Below are 23,760 nucleotides of genomic sequence, written 5' to 3' on the forward strand. Positions count from 1 at the left end.
ACAAGCTAGGTGACATATCCTAGCGAACGGACGCACACTATTCTATCGCTATGGCCACCTGCACGTAAATGCGTTTAAAAATTAATAAATCTAAAAAATCTTAACACCACTACACATGGATGTACTGAAATATGACTACATTCTAAAACATTAGAGCGAGAGGTTTAAAAGAATACTATTTTATGTAACAAAAATACTTCATGCAGTCATCAAATGTTTAAAATAAATATAAAGGATAATAAGGCTTCAAAATTATATAAATAGATTATCTACAATGTTTAAGGAATGTCCAGGGTTATGCTATGAAAAATACCATAAAAGCTCCATTTTGACCTACGCTGAGCATGTGGGCCCTAAAGGACTTCCAATAATATACTGTTACCTCTGCACACACTCGTTGATACAATCTATGCATGTGGTGCCTAGGTTTTGATGACGTTATCTAATATAGCACTTACAAGAGAGATTTTTGGCTTTAATGCTCCACTGTCGCTACGTGTATGCTGCCATGACTAATCGACGCTGCGTCAATGCAGCGTCTAACGTTGACGCATACGCAGCGTTATGACGCTCGTGTGCACCGAGCCCAATGCGAAGCTCATTCATATTGATGATAAAATTTATAACAATCTTAAGATTTTGAACTCAATTAATACTCTTCTTTTCTTGATTGCCTTCACCCAGTGATCATCAAACATACATATTATTAGAACATGATAATTAGGTAGGTAACTATACAAAGGGTTTTTATTACTGTTTTCCCGTTGCCTTCTGCAAAGTAATTAACAAACTAGCTAAGCCAGTTGTCTTGCTAGGTCGTACAGCCAGCTTAGCGTCCTAACAACATATCGTCACTGTTCTGGCAGAAGACACTAATTCGAAAAATGACATATTGAGTTAGTACCAAAATGTTCCTTATTTCAAACTTTACCGTCTGGAAACCTTCTTAATAAATAAACAGTCTTTATTTTAAAGTCATCCTTTTTACGATTACTTAATAAACTCACATGATAGACCATTATTTCAACCTTTTTAACAACTTCAAAGTCAAACTACTCAAAACTAGTATTCTCCAGTTAGTGTGTTCTGCCAGAACAGAGACGATATTATAATATAATTATCAAGTAAATCTAATTAAAATGATCATATTCGATGGTGCGGTGATTTTCCTTCTCGCCTATAAGTCAGTTTGACATTTTGGCTGTTCTGACACTTTTACGATTTGCGAGGATAGTTTTATCAATTTTCGTAAATTAACATTGTTAATAATTTTTTAATGGACTTGTGAACAAACATTCATGACAAATGAACAACTATTTCCCCCACGATGATCGCGCGGCTTAACCCATTGGAGACAATCGGCGCCAATTTGGCGCTGTTGTTGACCAAGTGATTCTGGACAATCGGCATCGATCCGACGCTGCTTGTCCTTGGTAAAAATGTTTTATTTTTTACATTTAGATATTTCCTGAAACCCAACAAATTTACCTACATATTTAAAAAGATGAATTTAAATTGAATTGTTTCAATACTTACACAAGTTTTGAATAAATATTAAAATTAATCATATAACATAAAAGTTGTAGCTGTTTTAGTAAACTCACAAGGTCCGAATCCTGGGTCTGGTAAATACACGTTGTTTTTCGATTTGTGTATGAGTCAAGAGTATAAGATAATAATAAAGTCAAAAAAATTCAAACCTTGAAATCAATTTACAATATTGAAAGAGTTTTATATAAACCACACACAATATGTACCAAACCAATTCAAATGATTTTTTATACAAAAAGTTACATAAAAATTTACAATTTCCCACAATTTACTTTCTTTATTAAGAGTGAAATAGGGGTTTTACTGTGATTAATAATTATTTTTGTGAAGTCATAATATTCCTAAGTAGATGTGAAATTGAATATATGAATATGTGTATTAAATAAGGCTCTAAGAACCAAAAAGTAGTATTGCCTGTAGTTACAAAATACCGAGTTATTGCAATAAAATTTCATGAAGCAGACCTTTTGAAAAATGTAGTTTTACAGTGTGAAGCAATCACAGCAGCTTCTATAATTTTAGGTATTAAGAACTCGCAAGTGTCAACACACCATCGTCAGCTATTTTATATTGAATGCCGTTGACCACTGCAGTGCTACTTACACCATTTTAAATAAAACACGCCAACGGACTTACAACGTCGACAGGTTTAATTATTTTTCTGTATTTTTTTGACTTGCTTGAGGCACTAATAAGGTGTTCATCCAAAATTTTCGAATGCGATTTTACGCCAGATATATAATACGCCGGTATAATTGCGTTCATCCAAATTTAGTACATAAGCATCTCGCCGAACCCGAACACCTAATGCCCCTCTACGATAAGTTTAGCGAGCCGATTGCTAAATTCGGCAGAGTCCATTTTTGACAGATCGCAACTGACAGCCCGCGTTTGTTGATAATTGTCATAGGTACTTGTTTTCTTCCGTATTTCATTATGATTCAGTGTATTATTTTGATTATTGTCTAATGGTACTATCTATTTTACAATTGATTCTATAATTGGTGCTTCGTTTTATTCAATCATGAATTCTTTATTTATAGGTACTAAACTTTGCTTTCGTAGATAAAGCTAATCTACAATGCCGCAAATTTCGTAAAAGCGGCGACGTCTCGATTAGTCTAGTTAACGAGATAGAGTCTCGTTAGTAAATACACATCAGACGCAGATTCATGAAATCAAATAAATACAAGTAATATAATATTTTCAACAACTCAATTCACATGATTATGCTGGAATCGATTTATGCATAATAATTATATGGTAGGTAGGTATACTATCACGATAACCATTTACTTTCATTTGTTTATATTGTAATGATTATTTATTCAATAACGTTTATTCGGCATTCGGATTATCCGGCCATAATGTAGTATTAATCGAAAAATAAAAGAAATAATATGAAAGTAAATGTAATAGCGAGTTCAAAATATATGGACCACTAGGGATATCTAGCGGCAAAATGTGAAAAATTGTCATTTATTTGACAGTTAAGTGCCCATAGACATCAAAAACTGACCATAGAGAAAAAATATTTTTCTGTTTTAATATAAGGAATACTTGTTTCAAATAGACGAGCATGTACAAACACCGTTATTTGAATGGAGCATAATGGAACAGGGCGGCACCCGTATATACAATTCCGAAGATAAGTGGGTGAACACTCGACAAGTTTTATTACGGCAATAAACGGTTTCGGCGTAAGGTGAGACCGTCATAAACCATTCGGTTCGGCTTATTTCCATGGAAACCCTATTAGACTATAGTTGAAGTTATTGACGTTGGTATGTAGAACATTTTTCTATAAAAATGTCAGTTTTTATTTTTTTGGTACTTAGCGCCTTAATTAATACACGTATTCATATTATGTTGATGTACCTATATGTTACGCCGAATGTGCAAAATTGAATATTACATGAAATGAGCAAAATTTTGCCTAAATCATGAAAAATGCAAGCCCGTTGCCTTATTCATGAATTAGACAAAATATCTGGAGAGTGCGTGAAATCGGCAGTAATTTTTCTGCTTACTTCATGTCTTGGACAAATTAGATAGAAGCGCTACGGTGGTATTTTTTGCAACTAAACTAAATGTATCAAATGCTCATGGATTGGTCAAAGTGTACATTTATATTATTATCTATGGTCAAAATAGATGATCGGGCTCCGTGGTGTTTTTTGCAACTAAACAAATGTGTCAAATGTCATTGATTTGAATGACGTTCATATCCATTTACTATGCGCAAAAAAATTCTAGAACTATAATATGATAACGGAAGAATTTTATTGAAAAGTATTTTCGCGATTTGATTCGTGCTTGGGTATCAATTGTGCAATGGTCGATTGAATGTTTGTGATAGTTTGTTGACACTTGATAGCTAACCTCAAAATGGACATTCAGTTGAATAATTTAATTCAGAATTACAAAATCTAACCTAACCTAACATAACCTAATAATAATAATATTATATTATGTCCAATTGTAACTAATAAAACCATCCGTATTAAATTTACTTTTTCTTCTGTCATGTTGACAGTTCAAGAATTCCATACCGTGGCGAATTCATGTACTCAGCAGAAAAATTACCTGATTCATGAATAAGGCAACAGGCTTGACTATTACATGAATTAGCCAAAATTTTGCCCATTTCATGTAATAGTCAATTTCGCACATTCGGTGTAACATATATATTGCAATATTGGGCGATGTCAAATAAACTACAAAAAATGATTCATTTTGTTTATTTTTCTATAAAATTATACTTTTAACAGCATATCTACCTAAATTATCATAATAATATTAGAATACCAACTCATTAACCCTAATCGTAAAATATATTTATATATTATAATATACAATATAAAGTTGTGTCACTTCACTTTGGTAAAAAAAACATTGTGCAACCAAATGTCACTCTTCAATTGAAAAAAAGAAATCAATACACACTGTGGCGGCAAAAGGTTATAAGATACAATTTTTGTCATTTTTTTAAATATTCCTCCCGAGACATGTTCATTAATGGTATATAAAGGGATACACCTGTAAATGAAATATTATTTACCGACCTGAGAAAAGATGTTTCTATATTACATTAAAAAATCCAATGTGTTTGAAAGGGATATAAATCAAAGAATATGGGACTATAAATTAGAAAGAGCCTTATAGTTAGTTATTTCTGTTGACATTTTGTAAAAAATTAGCAAATGGATGGTTAACATCACTCGGTTATCACTCCGATTTTATTACACAAACAATGACTGCCATTTTTTATATGGATTGTAAATGATTTTTAAACTAAATAATAATGCTGAAGTGTAGTATTATTGACTACTTATCTACTCATTGTAATGGATTGTCTTTTCATAAGCCCTGCAAATTAGGAAATAAATATTATAGCAGTAGTGTGAAGTTCTCTGCAAATGAATCAGCAATCCAAAGTCACTTGTAGCTAAGTTAATAAGTATACCAGCGCATCTATTCTATACACAAGACTGCTTAAATGAAGTGTAGTATTATTGACTACTTATCTACTCATTGTAATGGATTGTCTTTTCATAAGCCCTGCAAATTAGCAAATAAATATTATAGCAGTAGTGTGAAGTTCTCTGCAAATGAATCAGCAATCCAAAGTCACTTGTAGCTAAGTTAATAAGTATACCAGCGCATCTATTATATACACAAGACTGCTATCGGCTGCTATGGCAGATATCGAGGGTAGTTTTATATCGAAGTATTAGCACTTATTGTAACAATTACAATAAGTTAGCCATCTAAACAGTCAATACTGTCTATCTCGCTCTAAAATTTAGCACAACCAAGAAAGAGGTGCTGTTAAAACATAAGCACTTATAAGTTAGTTGTAATTATTGTTACAACAAATGCCAATACTTTGATACAAACCTACCCTAGATAGCTGTCGTAGGGGCCGAAAGCAGTCTTGTGCGTAGAATAGATGTGCAGAGGTCCTTTTTTGCTTAATTTTTATACATTTAGGCTCCATCTTTATAGAAGGTTTTTGTCAAAATCATCGATTTAAATAGACATGACATCAATAATAAAAAATACTATATAACTAAAACATTGAAAAAGGATGTTATATATCTTATCCAACCGATTTCAAAACATTGGTTTTGCTCTTCTATAAAATACGAGGGTGGGTCAATAAGTCCTTAGAAAAGCCGACAGGTGGCGCGACTAGTACTGTAAGCGGTTTGTTTTCACGCAGCGGCACTACCGATTCAGTATGCTGCGAAGTTTCAATCAGATTGGTCGGGTTGTTGTGTGTTTCTCGTACATTTAAAAAAAAAATTTGCTTGTGGAAAATGGAAAAATGGAAAATGGAGAAAATTGAGTTTAGAGCTGTTATTAAACATTTTAATATAAAAGGGTTAACAGCAAAGGAAATAAAAAATGAGTTGGATTTAGTTCACGGCATATCTGCTCCTTCACTTGCAACTATTTATAACTGGTTAAATGAATTTAAACGTGGTCGTACATCAACAAAGGATGAACCACGCTCAGGACGTCCTGTAGAGGTGACTACACCAGAAATGATCAATAAAATCCACGATATGGTGTTAAGTGACCGAAGATTAAAGTTGAGTGAGATAATTGAGGTTACAGGGATCTCAAAAGGTAGCGTCATTTCTATTTTACATGACAAATTGGGCATGAAAAATATTTCTGCAAGATGGGTGCCGCGTTTGCTCACAGTCGACAATAAACGCAATAGGGTGGTGGCCTCTAAAGCCCTGTTGTCGCTCATGCAACGCAATCCGGATGAATTTTTTCGTCGCTTTCTGACTGTAGATGAAACATGGATACACCACTATACTCCCGAGACGAAAGAACAGTCAAAGCAGTGGATTGCGAAGGCAAACCATGTCCAAAGAAGGCGAAAACCGTAAAATCAGCTGGTAAGGTTATGGCTACTGTATTTTGGGATGCACGTGAAATTATTTTCATTGACTATTTGGAAAAAGGAAAAACAATAACAGAGGATTATTATGCATCTTTATTGGACCAGCTAAAAAACAAAATTGAAGAAAAACGGCCTCATTTAAACAGGAAAAAAATCCTCTTTCATCAGGACAATGCCCGTGTTCACACATGTTTACGATCAATGGCTAAAATTGAAGAATTGAAGTTCGAATTGGTCGACCACCCACCGTATTCGCCAGATTTAGCCCCCAGTGACTTTTTCCTTTTCCCAAACTTAAAAAAATGGCTAAGTGGACAACGTTTTTTTCAAATGAAGAAGTCATCGATCGGACAAATGCTTATTTTGAGGACCTTCCGAAAACTTATTTTTCTGACGGTTTAAAAAAAATTGAGAAACGTCTAACCAAGTGTATTGAGCTCCAAGGAGATTATGTTGAGAAATAAAAAAAAAATACAAAAATAAAAACTGTTTTAATGCTTTTTTCTAAGGAATTATTGACCCACCCTCGTAGTATCCCAGTCAGATATAATCATCTACCCATCACACTGCCAATATAGATAAAGAAGTACATATATATATATCTCAATATGAAAGTTTTGAGTACCTCTGTAACACTTTTTTAGGTGATAGTAAATGAAAGATATATAATAAATTTTTTAAACACACATTTTACGTGAATTAGTGCCTATTTAAACAGTGAGATGTAAACTGAAGTCATTCATGATAGATAAATTATTATGTGTGATAGCTGCAAAAGGCAAAAAAATCATTACATTATGTGTTTACTTAGTGATAAGAATTCATTGTAAGGATAACAAGTAACAGAATGGATGTACGCATGTGGTACTGGAATGTCAGATTTATTCGTTATAGAGACATCCATGTTTTATATGAGTCGTCGAGTCACAAAACCAACTATGACAACCAAGATGACGACAACTACTCCAATTTGCAAGAAAAGATGCAATTTATAGAATAATGGATTTAAAAAATTTTCAAAGCTTGTTTTGCAAAATTTCTAGAGCGGGTTTTGCGACTTAACGACTCATATTTGTAAAAAAAAACCTTGCAATATTTCAGCAACAGGATAAAATTTTCAAGGATTTAAAGTAAAATAAAAATAACAACATGTCAATAATTCATAGTGTGATATAAAAAATAACCCTAATTAAAAAATAAAACATACAAAACATTGGAATACACGCTTTGTAGTGCCCATGGTAGAGTACTGAGTATCCACCTCCGAAGCTGTGAATCATGGGTTCAAACCGAAATCTTGCAAATTGCATGTTGTTTTTTTTTACTGTCTTGACCCAGAGCAAGAACTTATTAGGTAGACCGAATGGCTAACAATCGTTCTCTGTAAAAAAAGTCTGTTAAGATAACATCTACTACATTATGCATTCGGATACTGTGCTCCGATCGGGAACAAAAATTCGCAATTCAATAGAATAAGATAATTAGTACACATTCAATTGTGCATCTTTTGTGCTCAGTCTGGACATATTCACTCTTGCATACGGTGCGCGTATTTTGTATACAACTGGAGCGGGATTTTACACGCACAAACAAGTTGCGTATACCAAAATTTTAATCCGCACGAACGATCGTACACGTAAACCATTTGTGCGCAAAAAAATGCTCAAATCAGTACCGACCTTTAGATATTGAAATGTTTTGTAGTTATCAGACATTAAATAAAAAACTATAGCATATCAAAAATCAAGAAACCAGGATCATTATTTTTTGAAAACAAATATTTAATTTAAAAATAAATACATAGGCACCCTACCTACCTATAATATGATTCCTTAAAAGACAGACCAAACAATATTTACAAAAAAAAAAAAAAAATTCTAAAAACAAACTAAGTAGTACAATATTGTAGGATGACAAAGAAAATATATTTGAACCTACAATCCTCATCAAAGTATTATATTTTAATAAACAGTCAGCCATTTTATCTTGCCGTTAGCAGGTACCTCTGGTATTAAGACAGAATTTAAAAATTATGACAAGATAAAATTATTATGACCTGCAAATTTATTTAGTTAATATAACTTTAAAAAAAACACATAAAAACCTCATATTAATTGGTACAATATTTTAAGTTTGCATAATATTCACAATACGTCAAAATAATATTCTGAATAATGACAGTTGGGGGAAGAAAAGTTGACAAACGCGTTACAGCGAATCGAAATATGTATGCAAAATATATTAAATAAGATTTTTTTAAAACTAGGTTTATATATTTCTTTTATAAATTCATGTCTGACATTTGTGTTATAACAATAAAGTGTTTTGTTTTAGAAATATCAAAATTTGACACACCACAAAAACGTGTAAAAATTCTAGTACACATAACTTATACGTAACTAACCGTGAATACTTTGTGTCGTTCAACAGGTGCTGAGGATTTAATGGGTACAAGTTACATAATTTAAAAAAATAATTTAAGAGTAATTTTCACATTACCACAATATACTGTTACCGTTATGATATTCCGATGTATTATTGTGGTCTAAATAATTGTTTGACCTAAACAGACCGAATTGAAATTTTAGTTATTTCAATGTTCCCACGTTTTCGGAACAATATTCAAAAACATATTGATAGAGGTGTTGCTATTTGCCTGGCAGCAAAACTTCTACCTACCTGAATGTTGAACCTTGTTTCAAGACAGTCGAGAAGGGACCGGACGAGAGCATGTCATTTTATTATCAATTCATAACAAGAAGTCGTGTTTTAACAAAACGTAATCGAATATTTGTTACTGGGCGGTGATGTCGTCAACGCCTATCCTATAGTGACGTGTTATGTAACCGTGTTTAATATTGTAACTTACTTGTTTAAAATAATAAAATTGTATCCATGTGGTAAATGCAGTTTTTGAATACTACATCAAACCCACCCTCTCTAAGAAATCTCGCTGGATCGTCTGCTGTGTTTTAAAAAGTTAATCTGCAGGCCTATTCTAACATACACCACTTAATATCAAAAAAGAGCTAACTGTGATAAATATATCAAATTTATCACTTTACGTATTCTGGCGGTTGATTATGTAAAAAAGTTAACCGTCTGAACTGTCAAAAGGTGATATCTTTTAATAGCACCTCGCTTAGCTGTGCTAATTTTGAGAATGAGACAGAGGTCAATTTTACATATTGAGACGCAAGATCCAACTGTTTAGCTGCAATCACAATGACATGACTAAGAATATTGTAGGTTATATTGAGTCTAACGTGTCAATACAAAATTCTTGTGTTTGGCTCATTACCAACTAGATGGTGCTCGTTTGGCTTTATCCGCTTGTGTTCAGTCATATCCACTTGGGTTTGGTATTACGAACATATCCGAATTTGACTGACATGTGTACCAACCTAAATTTTCGCCGTATTATGAATAAGAGATAGCTAGCCGTTACTAACCGTTTAATGTAAAGAATACCTTCTGTCCTAATTTGTATGAATGAAAATAGTGGAAACATTATAACCGTTAAGAATAGACCTGCTGAAGTCTTTAGTTTACAATACATTGTTAATAAGTGAAACAGGATTCAAACATTAGACTGCTTTGGATGTGAAGATAATTTATATTATGCATTCTATTCCCAACATTGGAATATATCCCATGGACATGGTGTATAAAATGTAATTAATTTTTTAGCTCGACTTGTCCTCCTTCAAACACTAAAAACATAATATGGAAATATCAATATAATTTGAGAACGAAACATCATTAAATTTACAGAATGTTGAAAACGGTTATGTAAATTTATTTACAATCGCATTATTAAAATTTGAAATCGATTTACACAACTTGATCACTGGTGCACTTGATTAGTTGAATCCTCAGCACCTCAATTCATCATAATTTAAATACTGAAATATACAAAAGAAGAAGAAAATATTTAATAAATGATAATTAAAAACTAATGGTCGTGCGCAGATGCAGATGCTGCGACTTGGAACATTCATTGAAATCGCTGCACTTAAAAATTAATAAAACTAATTCACCAACGCATTACTTTGTGATAGTCTTTGATGCCTGACCCTCGGGAGACGTAAATATTATCAGATATTTAAGAGTCAATTGAAATTTATATGAACAGGTAACTTTGGCAATAATTGTATTGTTTTCAAATCAACGTCGAGGTTAGCCCTTTGAGGTCCGGTAGGAATTCGTGAATCTGTGAACAAATTAATAATACTATTAATCTTGTAAACTTGCATACCGTAATTGAAATAACATTATCCTGAACGGAAATTTTTGGCATAACGTTACGCTACTTTTTTAGGTAGGGGCACAATTATTACCTCCGCTTTGACATGAGTGCCGACTCTGGCAACCCTGTTGGCTCCGTTTTCTCGGCTTGGGTTATTCACTGAGTTGGCGCCAAACGGAGTGGGCTGGTTCACCTCCTCGTAATGACCCTGCATGCGTCTGTGGTTCTGAAGTGCTGTACCCTACAATTTAAAATATCTCAGATTAGCAAAATGATCTTCTGATCTGGACAAAATTGACAATTTGTTTATTTTCAATCAAACATTCTTTCTTCTATCATGTCCACTACTCAGAGGATATGAACACACTTCCAAAACTTCCTATCGTTTGCCAGTCTTTTTCATCATTCCAGGTCATACCAGCATCTAATAATATAATGACAATTAGGTGCAATGTGTTTTTAACGGAAACTTATAATCGAGTGACATGTCCAATCAATTATGACTCGCTATGTGTTGTCCGGCGCACTATGGAATAATAATGTTGAAATGATTACACAATAAATTGCGGATCCGCTTTCTCATAATATTATGAAGTCATATTACATATTATACTGAGTGATTCTACATGAAAATGAATACTATTTAATAAATAATATTATAATTGAAATCTGGGTCACAGGAATCCGATGACAGCCAGAGATACTGTAGAGATTTCTTCACTTTTGTCTTAAATACTATGTTATAGAAGTGACCATAGACAATCAAAAACTCGTTTTGCTTTTATGTGACATACACTCCGTAAGCACCTTGAATCTTTGGTGGAAAGCTGTAATACTTATTAAGGCTATACCTCAGTTGAGGCATGGTCTAAAAAGATCGTAGCTAGGCGATGCGCGGATTGCGGGTCGCGGGTGCAAAGGACGCATGCCGACCGAAATATAATTTGTCATATAAATCCAACATGCGTCTATTTAATGTTCTGTTTATTGTTCTATTAGTAACAATAATAACATATTCATTGACATGTTTTCTTTTTCAAGTAAATGGATAACGTTTTTAGTCATCTATACACGATTTAAGAATTAATACCCCTGTCGCCATCACGAAACAAATTGACGTATTCACACCTCGACGTTCGTTCTCCGAATGCCAGCGAGTCCAAAATTTCGTCACGCCTATAGATGTATCGTCTTAAGAGATTACCTGAATAAACCGATCCCCGCATATCCCGCAGACATAAGGCTTGTCTCCCGTATGCCTCCTAACGTGGAGAGTGAGATCATTGGACTGTGTGAAGGCTCGGTCACAGAACGTGCATTTATAGGGGCGCTGACCGGTGTGAATCCGCATGTGCCGCACCAGTTTATTGGAACGGGAGAAACCTAGGAAAATTAAAAAAATAATTATAATTTAATTACCACGTTATACAAAAATAGCAGATTGGAAAAATCGAAAGAGTTAATATTATACTTCATGGCAAAATTATATCCGTAACTAACTCCTTTATAGAATATTAGTAGAAACTTAACATTTCGAACATGGGTCAATAAGAAATGGGACCAGTCACAGGAAATAATAACAAGGAGTGGCTTCCTTAGCAATCCAAGACATTAACCTAAATCTGAGCCCGTATGAATCAGTGTTATGTTCCCTCAATAAGGAGTTATAAATACTAAACCAGGAGGATTTCAAGATGAGGTTGTATAGACGAATCCTCAAAATAAGACTGACCGGGTGACAAATGTCGATGTTCTCAATCAAATGAGAAGTTCTGCGTACGAGTGTAGCTCCACCGAACTGTTCTGGGTACCAGATGATAAAGCAAAAATTGCGCTGACGGTGGCCGACCTTCATTAGCGGATGGCACGATAAGACCATTTCGCAAGTAGAGGAGTCTTAAAACTTTTACATTTTATCTTTTGCCATACCATCAAAGAACTGTGGTTAGTATTACATATAGACAAGTCGAGTAAATACCTTTCCCGCAAATCGTACATAAGCAGGGTTTTTCTCCCGTATGTGTCCTTCGATGACATTGTAAATCAGAAGATCTCGGAAAACCTATAAAAATAATAAATATATTTTAATTCAACAATCATTATTTAGGGCCAAATGCAAAGCTGTCAAAATTATGTAAATCTACTTAATTATGAACCCTATGCATAGTTGAAAGTTTAGCAAAACAATAAATAACATGGCAACACCATTTTAGGAGATCGAAAGTGGTGCTATTTTTTAAATTCCAATGTTCTGCAAAATTTAAAAAATATTTTTAATTGATATACAATGGTAACATTATGAAAACTACAAAATATAAATTGAATATTTAATTTATCTGTTGTTTATTTGGATAAATGCACGAAACCTGAATACAGTGTCAGCATTTGGACAGTAAATACTGCGCAAATTGGAGGTATACATCAGTTACGATTGTTTAATAGTTTGAATAATACAATGACATTTTCGATTTTTCGTGTTTGCGTAGATAATTGGTGCTCAGTACAATTTTGGTTTGTCGGAAATGAATAAACAACATTCAATACTATATTTGCTTAATTTCTGTTTACAATAAGCATTCAATTGATAGGTATCACTCGTTATGTGTTATGCACCCGAAAATTGACATTACACATGAGCCCAATTATTTGCATAAGTATGACTATGTATAGGACTCTTAGGCTTAATCATTATAGACAAATTTTACTAATTGAAATTAATAATTAGAAATTTGTTGCAATTCGAATTTTTCATAAAATTATATAATTCGTAATTTGAATTTCTTTCAAAAGTTTAACCTCCTTAATTTTAAATCAATGCAGTATCAGTCTGTGTAGTTTTGTACCTTTTTGACAGATATCACATTTGTATGGTTTTTCTCCAGTGTGTCTCCGCATGTGAACAATCAGATTCGAAGAATTGGAGAAGGAGCGTCCGCAGTAGACGCATAAACAGTGCGACTCCAAGTCTTCTCTCTTGGGCTCATGAATTCGGGAATGCGTTCTGAAACAAGTAAATCTGTTTACAATGCATTCTTATATGCCATAAATATAATAAAAATATAAATTATGATTTTTACAAATTAGAGCAATGGCTTGTGCAGGTAATAAAATTGTTATTTTTTAATGTAATGTAATAATGGTATGGTGTCACCTTAAATTGTCTTTTCGAAGGAATTTCTTCTGGCAAATGGGGCATTCGAATTTCTTCTCATGAGGCATATGCGTTTTCGCATGTTTATCCAGATTCTCTTGTCTGTGAATACAGATGCAACAATATTAATTAACACTTAAAACATAGGACCATATTACATATATCGACTGTGGAAAGGAAAAAGGGCATAATCCACACAATACAGGAGTCACAAAAACGTTTTTGTTATGGCTGTAGATCAAAGTTAAAATACAAAATAAACGTAACCTTGAAGTGCATGATAATAATTAATAATTTGGTTTGTATAATCTTTAATCTGATATTAATTATTGAGTAAATTAAAAAAAAAATGATGTTTAAGTCGTTTTTCCATCACTTCCCTTTTTTTTTAATTGCTAGCTAAATTTAGATAATTCTACATTTGCAGCTTACATCCTTTGGACACATCGTGTATTTAGTCGTGTACAACGTTATTATGCTATAAAATCCGTTTTAAAAAAACCGAGGGTTACGTCCTTTTTTCTTTCTACAGTCGATATATAGGTAGATAATAGAACAAATGGATTATACATACAAATTGAACCAAGCAATAATAATTATTATTGGACTCCGTTATTGCTGAGTATCAAAAGTAGAAAGACTCAAATGTAGAAGGACTGAGACGGATGAACAGGAAAAGTGATAAAAGGCGCACCCAAATGTCGTCTATCTCATTGATTAGAAAATTTTTCTCTATATCTGTCGGTATTTCACGCATACAACATCAAGGGCTATCGCTATTCATGGGATACACCATTGGTAAGATTTGCTTAAAGGAATTTTAATGGCAAAACTCATTCACAATTGACTCTTTTTTAGGATAGCCTTTAGCAATGTAAAGTTATTCAATATAGAATCCAAACTGCTACGAGGAGTGGAACAATAAAGAGAAGGAGAAATTTTTGATCACTGATGGTTTAGATATTGAAAAACACTTCACAGCAGCTGAGGCATACCGAGAAGTATAAAAATATACCTGTAAAACCCTTTGTTGCACTTGGGGCATATGAAGGTCTTCTCCCTCTTGTCCATGGTGTCATGGAAGTTGATGAGCACGGATTCCCCCTTGTGATATCGCAGGATGTGCCGGTTTAGCGACATCTCGTAGGTGAACTTCATGTCGCATGTCCCGCACTGGTACGCCTTGCTGTTGTTCTCGCACTGCATCCGCTTGTGCTTCTGGAGAATCTCATCGTTGGGGAACACCTGAAACAATTTGATTTTACATATTAACAATTCCAGTACTCGCCGACTAGAAGGCAAGGCGCGAAGAGAGTCCGTACACCTGCATGCCTGATAGGAATGGGACAATTTAGCTCAGGAACGCCATCTGGCCAATTGCCATCTTGATGACAGTATAAATTAATGAATTGCATGAAGAAATACATGTAAGTCAAATGCATTCTGTGTGTTTATTTGGAAAATAAGTAATCACTGTGAATGTTCCTGTATATTACACAACACATAAAACATGTACGGACAATTTTACAAATGTTCTTTTTGCTTCCACTGCCCCTTATCTGTATTCATCGACCCCTAATTGCCTCTGAAGCTATTACCGCCCCCCTGAATTGCACCAATGCCCATAGGGGGCCGATAATGCCCACTTTAGGAAACACTGCCCTAGGCCACCCAAACACAAAATATGTGCTGTATTGTTGACAATATTTTACCTTTTTACAAGTCTCGCATTTATAGGGGTAGTCATAGTTGTGAGTCGCCATATGTCTGATGATGTGATTGGTCCTCGAGAAGCTCTGTTCGCACAGCGCACACTTGTGCATTTTATATTTGCGGGTGGCATGACGGCCATTCTTCCTTTTCTAGAAATAAGAAATATTCTTAATACATATACAGATACACTAAAACCTCATTAGTAAGAACACTGATAATTCGAAATTCGCAGTAATTTGAAATTTTCGCGAAAAAAAAGTCCCTTCAACATTATTTTCATATAAAACCATACCTTTAATTCGAATTTCGTAATTCGAAATGATTTCAGAGTCCCTGGCATATAAAAATATTCAATAAATCGTAATAAAGTACACTATTTCATGAGCCAGTCATTGAAAATTGTGATAGACTTTTCTTAAAACATCAAAAATTACTTATTTGATGAAGGTAATAAAAATAATTCTGACATTTTATGACCAATTTCGGTAGGCACATCTATGATCGGAAACGAAATTAATGAAAATCAAAAAAAAAAAAAATTCAAAATTTTTATATTTTTCCCCATACATTTCATATTTCGTTATTCGATTTTTTTTTTCGATTTTCGGTCCCATGGAATTCGTATTAACGAGGTTTTACTGTATCTATGTACATACATAATATTATTAATTATACAATACTGAAAGACGTAGAACTAACCAAGTAGCTCCTATTATATCCCAACACTTTACTTACCACAAGGACCTACTCAAAGTAGGTAAGTCGAATACCACCAACGTTTAATAAATACCATCAAACTCCAATGGGAAAATAAAAAATTAAATAACTTTTGAACCTACTGATATGTTTCAATCAAATTTTCAGATAATATTTAAAAATCTATTTATCCACTGTACGAAACGTATTGGTACAAGTGACCCTCATTTATTGCGACCATGGTGAATGCAAATTCGTTATATCGTGATAAATCTTTAATAATATTTTTTTGTCCCGCACTTATTTTGACATTTGTAAACTGCCAGGATTTGTTATAATGAAATCTGTTAGGTTGCATCATAGAACTGTATGTGTCACTCTCTAGGGCGGCATCTAGAACACATGAGCCCCGAGCGTGATGTGTTTCTTTAGTTATAACGCCACGTTTTCATTCTCAATCTGAAATGTCTATGTGACATGGTCATACCATTAAATCATGAATGCATATCAATAATTCATAAATGGATACCCCATGTAACATTAAGATATATCACTTATTCCAACGTTAATACAAATTGATAATATTCATTATATAACATGCGCAATTTACAGGGAAAGCATTATAAACTATGTATGCTATTTACCTAACCTAACAGCACAAAATATGCCACTATGTATATACAAAAATTTGAAACCTTTTTCAATTCTGAATCGCTGTCTCCGTTGTCTATTCCTGTGTCGGAGTCATTCTCCACATCATTCAGAATGTGGAGCTCATCGTGGTCGATCTTGATTTCATTGATGTACCTGTCCACTTTCCCCGACTTGATATCGTCCAAGATCACTTGAGTAAGGAAATCGTCGGTGAGGGCTTCCGGTGCAATGCCCAACACCTATGAAAATATTTAATATAGGTACATGAGATATCTATTACAAAAAACTCTGCAAAAATTATGTTGCGTGATGATTTTAAATTTGTTGTTGGGATTGGGAGAGGAATTTAAAAAAATGTTTTCAATTCTTTAGTTTAAGTTTGAAGCAAAATTAATATTTTGGTGGTTGTTTTCAGTTTACTATATAATTAAATAAACAACAGACCATATTATAAAGCGCTGGATTGCTTAAATATTTTTTAATGAAGCACACCATAAAGTGGTGAAGTTCCAACGATGGCATCATGAAGAGAACTATAGCGATAGGATTACAACCTATTTCACAAGCAGTTAGTTCTTTGCACCAACGATACATAGGTTACCAATACAATAATGCAACATCAAAGCACGTGAGACTATGTATTATTGTGTATGGAAATAATTTGACCTAAACATCCCCAGACAATTTTTCTGAAATATTATATTTTACGCGGGGCTTTTTCATTTTCTACACGGTGTTGGTTAGACGGCAGCTGTCACGTAAAACTTGTATTTATAAAATGTAAACCTACCATTTTGTTTGTTTTATAGGGTAGGAGGTATATGTAACACTCCTCCCCCGTTTTGTAATTAAGTTCCTGTTTAATTTAAAAAGATTCAAAATAAAATCAATACATTTGGTGAGAACTTTACTGTATTATTTCTTGGAATCAAATCCCAAAATATAGATCTCGGTCGTCCATTGGAAAGTAATCACCGGTATAAGTTGTCCGCTGGGTGAGGGCGCCACATGCTAACATTTGACATATCATTCAATAGTTTTTATACTGGGACGAGCTTAGTTCTAAATTTGAACACCGGACGATTTATGATGGTACATCTATAGTCGAAAAGTTACAATAGATTTTCTCTACTCGCACTGACATTTAAATTCATTCTCACCTTCTCATGGTTGGTTAGCAGCGCTGATTTATATTTAATGTCAATATCTTTCAAACAGTCCGGGGTATTGTGAATTTGTAAGTGTTTCTTTAATAAATTCATTCGGGTGAAAGTCGTATCGCATATCCTACAGATTGACGGCTTTTCACCTGAAATAAATAACAAAATACAATAATTTATTAAATTGATCTTAAAAATGAATGTTAAAGTAAAAATATAATAAATCCTTAACCTGTCGAGAGTCAATGTGAAGGTGATAGGAGGGTTGTTTTCCTCATCAATATACTTTCTCAAATATGGTAAGTGTTCTAAATACAAATTGCCTATAATTGTTTTAATAAGCTGTTCTATTCATTGTAACTTTGAAAGGTGAATCCATGCTTTGGTGAAACTGCTGATTCTTGATTCTTCAATTTGCACAGTAAAAATCTAAATTAGTTTATGTAAAAAAGCTCAGTAATCCGGCAGTTTAATGTGAAACCTGCCGGATAATAGAGCAGGAGTGCTGAGTTGCAAAATGCCAGACTATTGGACGTACCGAGCGCCTACTGTATATAATTTGAAAACACTTCGAATCAGGTTCATCACACAGGTTCGGATCCTGGTGGGTGTGGTTTTTTATATAAAAGAAGATTCTTGCTACTCGTTATATATTTCTCATAAGTGTTTTTTAATTAAATGTTCAATAAAAAGAATGTTACATTCTTAAATCTTGTGAATTATTTGTTGAATAAAAAAAATAGCTAATTTATTTTTGCTTTGTTACGTTGCGCTCTGTTTATTTTGACACGTCTCTCAGTAATGTACTGTGTTGGACACTTTTCAGTTACTAAATCGTTTAGTGGTAACTAAATCACTTGCCACTCGACTAAACTACTTGACTAATCCGAACCGGCCTTCACAGCTCCATAATGCAACCTCACAGATTCTGTTATTGAGGCTGACCATCTCTCGACTTGCGACATGAAGACATTTTCTAATTGTGGCCAGGACCAATTTAGGTCGTAGCGCCGATGATGGCAGTCAACAAAGGGAATAAAGATTCTCACCTAAATGCCGCCTTAAATGCTTCTCGAGTTGCTGGAAGGAGTCAAACGATTTGCAGCACATATTGCAGTAGTGATGGTCGGACGTCTTTTCTCTGAAAATCTCCATTCCCATCTCCATCTGGATGTTCACAACAGGTCCCGAGGCCAGTTCATCCAATACTCCCTTGGGATCCCCGGAGAAGGAATCTTCCTCATGCTCTTGCTCATGGTCAAATTCCTCCGTGGGTTCGTCTTCTACTTCCGTTTTGATCTTCATCTAAAATAAGATAAAATAAAAATTGTTGAAGAAAAAGCTAAAAGAAATTGAAGCGAATGACTCATTTGTGGCAAATTGACACTTGTTCTGTAAGATTTATATTCACTGAGATAAATGTTAACTAAAAAAAAGTTTTTTGTACAATAAACCAGTGATTCCCAACTTTTTTTCATTTGGCGAAATCTTTGAAACATTTTGATAAAGGTAGATAAAAGAGCGGATCATGCGGCCTCTCGTCACATCGAAAAGTGAAGATGCGATGTTAAATCTAACTTGGTCACAATATGCTACGAATGCCCCAAAACTCAACCTGGCCTACGTTTTCTTCAAGCCAACCAGATTTTGGTATCCGGGAAGGCTGCTAGATATCATCCACAGTGTATATCGCAGGGCTTTGGGATGTTGCCTTGACCTAGAAAGAGGTAAGAAGACTGGCAAAAAAGGAAGAGCAACAGGGATTCTTCGAGGTGCCATGTCGGGTTCATATGTTCCACTTTAGCAGAGGTGGACTAAGAAAATAAGAAGAGGAAAAAATTTGTAAAACATAAAAGTTGTAGGTTCTAGTAATGAATTCATATCACGTTCGGGTTGATGTCATTAATTTTCGTATATTGATTTTGCTACAAATTTTACCAGCTAAAAGTATCACATACTGTTTCCAATATCCCCTTCAGCCTGAGCTTCTTGGCAATGATGTCCTTCTTTGAGGGGCGTCCCCGCTTTTTTGGACCGCACTTCTCGTCGTGGGAGAGCGTGATGTGCGTGACGAGCTGCTCCTCCCGCTGGAACACGTACCCGCAGAACTTGCAGACAAACGGACCCACGTGCTCCGGACTCTTCTCCCGCGCCGCCAGCATCATTCTCTTCTCATAGGAGCGTTTCTGCTTCAACGCCTTTGAATGGGTGGCCGCCACGTGTCGCTCTAGATAAGTCTCCTTGGTGAAACTACGGCTGCAGAATTCGCACCGGAGATGTGCGCCTGCGTCTGCAAATGAGTAAATCAAAAACGTTAAAGAAAAACATTTTTGTGAGGTGATGGAACCTTGATAATATAATAAATGAAGGTATATCTTGTAATAAGGTTTCGTGGAAAATTGACTAGGTACTGCGAAAAATTGACTGCAAATAAATACCTAAATTATACATTCAATTTTTGCTTACTGGACGCTTCTTATACAGAATTTCAAATTATAAATTCAATTTATGAAATTTTTAATACTAAAATTAGGCATTTGACAAGATAACAATGAATTAAGCCTCATATTCAGTATTCACTAGGGGACAAAATGTCCCACAACATGACGCGCAACATAAAGTGTAAAGCCTTGAATTCACTAGGGGACAAATCGTGCAACATGACGCACAACATCTACGTCGATGTTTCGGGAATGAAGCCGCGGAACATGTTTCTTGTTCAAAATACGTACACACTACGCAACGTCGCAGAATATGTTGTACTTGTCGCAGAAATGCGATACCCGCCAAAGTGACTCTTATTGCAATATCATTAGAGAACATTTTTGTCTTTCAGGCCTTGTCATGTGATGGTGTCTAGACAATTTTTATTATTCTTTTTACCGACAAGCCGTTGGAGCCAGTGGCACCTTTTTAAATGTATATATTGTAATATATTTAATGAAATTGAGAACCTGCACAGAGTTGTTTGGATTATAACCAGAAGATATTATGGTATGATCTTTTTGTAGAATACCCACTCCATAATAAGATAATCTGCTCGCAAATAAGTTATATAATTGTTTGTGAACTTATATCACTTCACAAATGCACGTTTCAAACATTTGAAACTCTACGCACGTCCTGAATTGCAAACATTGTCATCAATTTAAATGTAGTCTGGGCAGTCCATATCATACAAATTTGCGAGATTTAATCAAAACAACATTCGCCGAGACCACACGGCGTTACTTTTAGTGAAACAAAATATTTGTAAACACGTCCACACGTGCGTTTTCATACGTTTTCCATCCGTCAGAAATACAAAAAACGTGCACATTTGCTTAAAATACTAAGTATATTTTTTTTATACAAATATTTGCAAACAATTGCAAATGCAACTTTAAAACAGTGTTTAAAATGTTTATTTATTTACGAGGAGACTTATCTTGATTTGGGACTTGGCATAACACTTGATGGCGATTCCACAACGTTTTTAGTGTAAGTAAATTTACATGATGTATGCCTGTTGAAAGATCTTGACTACACACGCCTACGTAAACGAGTGTAAATTTATAAAATGTTCATTGTATTATAGGTACACGCGAAGTTAAATAACGAAAATATTATGCAATTCAACATAAATAATACGTAACCCGACAAATAAGATCTATATAATTTCCTACTCTGGATTTTTTTTTTCATTTTACAATACGTAAAAATTCCGTATTTCACAAAAACAGTGAATTTTCAACATAAAAAATGAACGTTTAAAAAACTACTAAAAAAAACAATAATCGAAAACTTTTAAATGTTTAGTAACGCACAACCGCATTTTTTTTGAAATATTAATTATAATATTATATACATCCACGTATTAAAAAATATGATAAAAGTTTATTATATATTATTTTTTTCAGATATTCCATGATTATTAAACATATTAAAAGGTTTCAAAGCACTGATCGGGTATGTGATTTTGAAAAAAAAACACCAAGCAGTAGGTAGGCGCCGTAAGAACATATTATAATATGATGTAAGCTATTGTTGAGTGATTTTGAAAAAAAAACACCAAGCAGTAGGTAGGCGCCGCCGTAAGAACATATTATAATATGACGTAAGCTATTGTTGAGTCAAGCTGCGAAGCTGGAATGTATTATTTATGGCGACAAAATAATTTTGTCGTAAATATAATAATATTTAATTACGATATTCAAAATTAGTATTTTGGATGTGCTATGGCTATACCTACCAATTTACATTTTTTTATATCGTACATTGTACGCGGACCACATATTGCCACATTATATAGAATATATTAAGAAACTCGGTTTTCTACGAGGAATGGTTATCATCCATTCGCCGAATTCATTGGAACCTTGCTGTATTACATGTTTTACCTTGTTCATAAATATTTAAGTTATTAGCAGTCAACTATTTTTCGTTTTATTTCTCTCAGAATAAGTAATGTTTTCGGAGATGTGAACGAACGACATTTATTTTTAATTTACCACCAATTTCACCCGATATTTGAAAACGGGTCTCAAACTAACATTTTATTTTGTTGTTTTTCAAGAAAATATTTAAAAGTTTTAATACCTTGGTCCTTGATATTATCGACACTTGCAAGTATCGATATAGATACCAAGCAATAAGCATCTATATTCTATACCTGATGAAATGGTTTCTTTCTTATGTTAGATGACGTCCCTATTATGTATGTATGTATTGTATGTACCTATTTAAAAAAGTGAGGTAGTATTTAACAGACACTGTACGAAATATTGAAGTTAATATTAACGAGAAATGGTTGTTAGCCATTCGCCTAATCTACTAGATCCTTGTACTTGATCAAACATTGAAAAAACACAATGCTAACTAGGCTATGGTGGGTGCCATATATAAATATATAGGTAGGTATCTATATAAGAATGGAAATAACCATTTCCACCCCTACGCATATGGGCTTCCACTGAGGTGTAATTATATAGACAGTTTATAACAGATATATAACAGTTTTTAAGAGGAATGGTTAGCCATTCACCCATCTCATTCTGTTTAACGGTAAAGCTGAGTTGTGTAGGTAACGTCGTCATTACCATAGAAAATAGTAAGCTTATCCTCTTTCGTCCTGAGGTCGTCGTGTGAGGACGTTATTTAAATATTTTTTACTACTGATTTGAAGTGATACTTGGACCACATTTGACTTTAGTGGTCTTGTTAATACATTTTTCTGCCACTAGAGCAAGACACTAGCCCATGACATTTTAAAATAAGGATTCAATTTGACTTCAAACATACGCAAATCGACACTTCGTGAAAATGGCCGCCGAACGCACACCTCGCACATGTAAGTGTTCATTATTAAATATTAATACTTATTTATTAAATAAATTATATTTTTTTTGAGGTTCACAATGAATCATAGCTATTTTCCATATGCTTTAATTATGTGTATGTGTTTTTAGTAACGCGTAATTGTGAATTGAAAATTCGGTACACACACGCGTCAGTCAGGTCTGAGTTAATACGTTTCACACGAGTATCCAATTGTAATTAGGTTATGTTTTTTGTTTACATTTAGACGAATTCCTGAATGCTGCCCAAATTGATGAGGTTTTGGAAGACAGCGATTTTGAAGTTGAGGATGGATACGATTCGGACGATGGAAACGACTTCTACATCT

The 23,760-nt window shown here is 34.0% G+C and overlaps 1 protein-coding gene across 1 annotated transcript in view; it reads right to left on the bottom strand.

Annotated features, from left to right (window-relative positions):
- Positions 1 to 8,755: 8,755 nt before the first annotated feature.
- The window catches only part of LOC147073133 (uncharacterized), a 33,818-nt gene continuing 18,813 nt past the window's right edge, over positions 8,756 to 23,760 (bottom strand). The window contains exons 5-16 of the mRNA XM_085945234.1: positions 20,054 to 20,385; positions 19,145 to 19,400; positions 18,096 to 18,244; positions 16,977 to 17,174; positions 15,585 to 15,734; positions 14,888 to 15,117; positions 13,873 to 13,974; positions 13,565 to 13,722; positions 12,700 to 12,783; positions 11,926 to 12,104; positions 10,813 to 10,962; positions 8,756 to 10,685 (exon numbers count right to left, since the gene is read on the bottom strand). Coding sequence (XP_085801360.1) covers positions 10,635 to 10,685; positions 10,813 to 10,962; positions 11,926 to 12,104; positions 12,700 to 12,783; positions 13,565 to 13,722; positions 13,873 to 13,974; positions 14,888 to 15,117; positions 15,585 to 15,734; positions 16,977 to 17,174; positions 18,096 to 18,244; positions 19,145 to 19,400; positions 20,054 to 20,385 — 2,039 coding nt within the window. The 3' untranslated portion in view covers positions 8,756 to 10,634. The remainder of the gene's footprint in view (positions 10,686 to 10,812; positions 10,963 to 11,925; positions 12,105 to 12,699; positions 12,784 to 13,564; positions 13,723 to 13,872; positions 13,975 to 14,887; positions 15,118 to 15,584; positions 15,735 to 16,976; positions 17,175 to 18,095; positions 18,245 to 19,144; positions 19,401 to 20,053; positions 20,386 to 23,760) is intronic.

The sequence above is a fragment of the Rhyacophila brunnea genome, unplaced genomic scaffold (assembly GCF_057557595.1).
Source record: "Rhyacophila brunnea isolate RB1 unplaced genomic scaffold, BYU_Rbru_1.0 scaffold_18, whole genome shotgun sequence".
NCBI classification, from domain to species: Eukaryota; Metazoa; Arthropoda; class Insecta; order Trichoptera; family Rhyacophilidae; genus Rhyacophila; species Rhyacophila brunnea.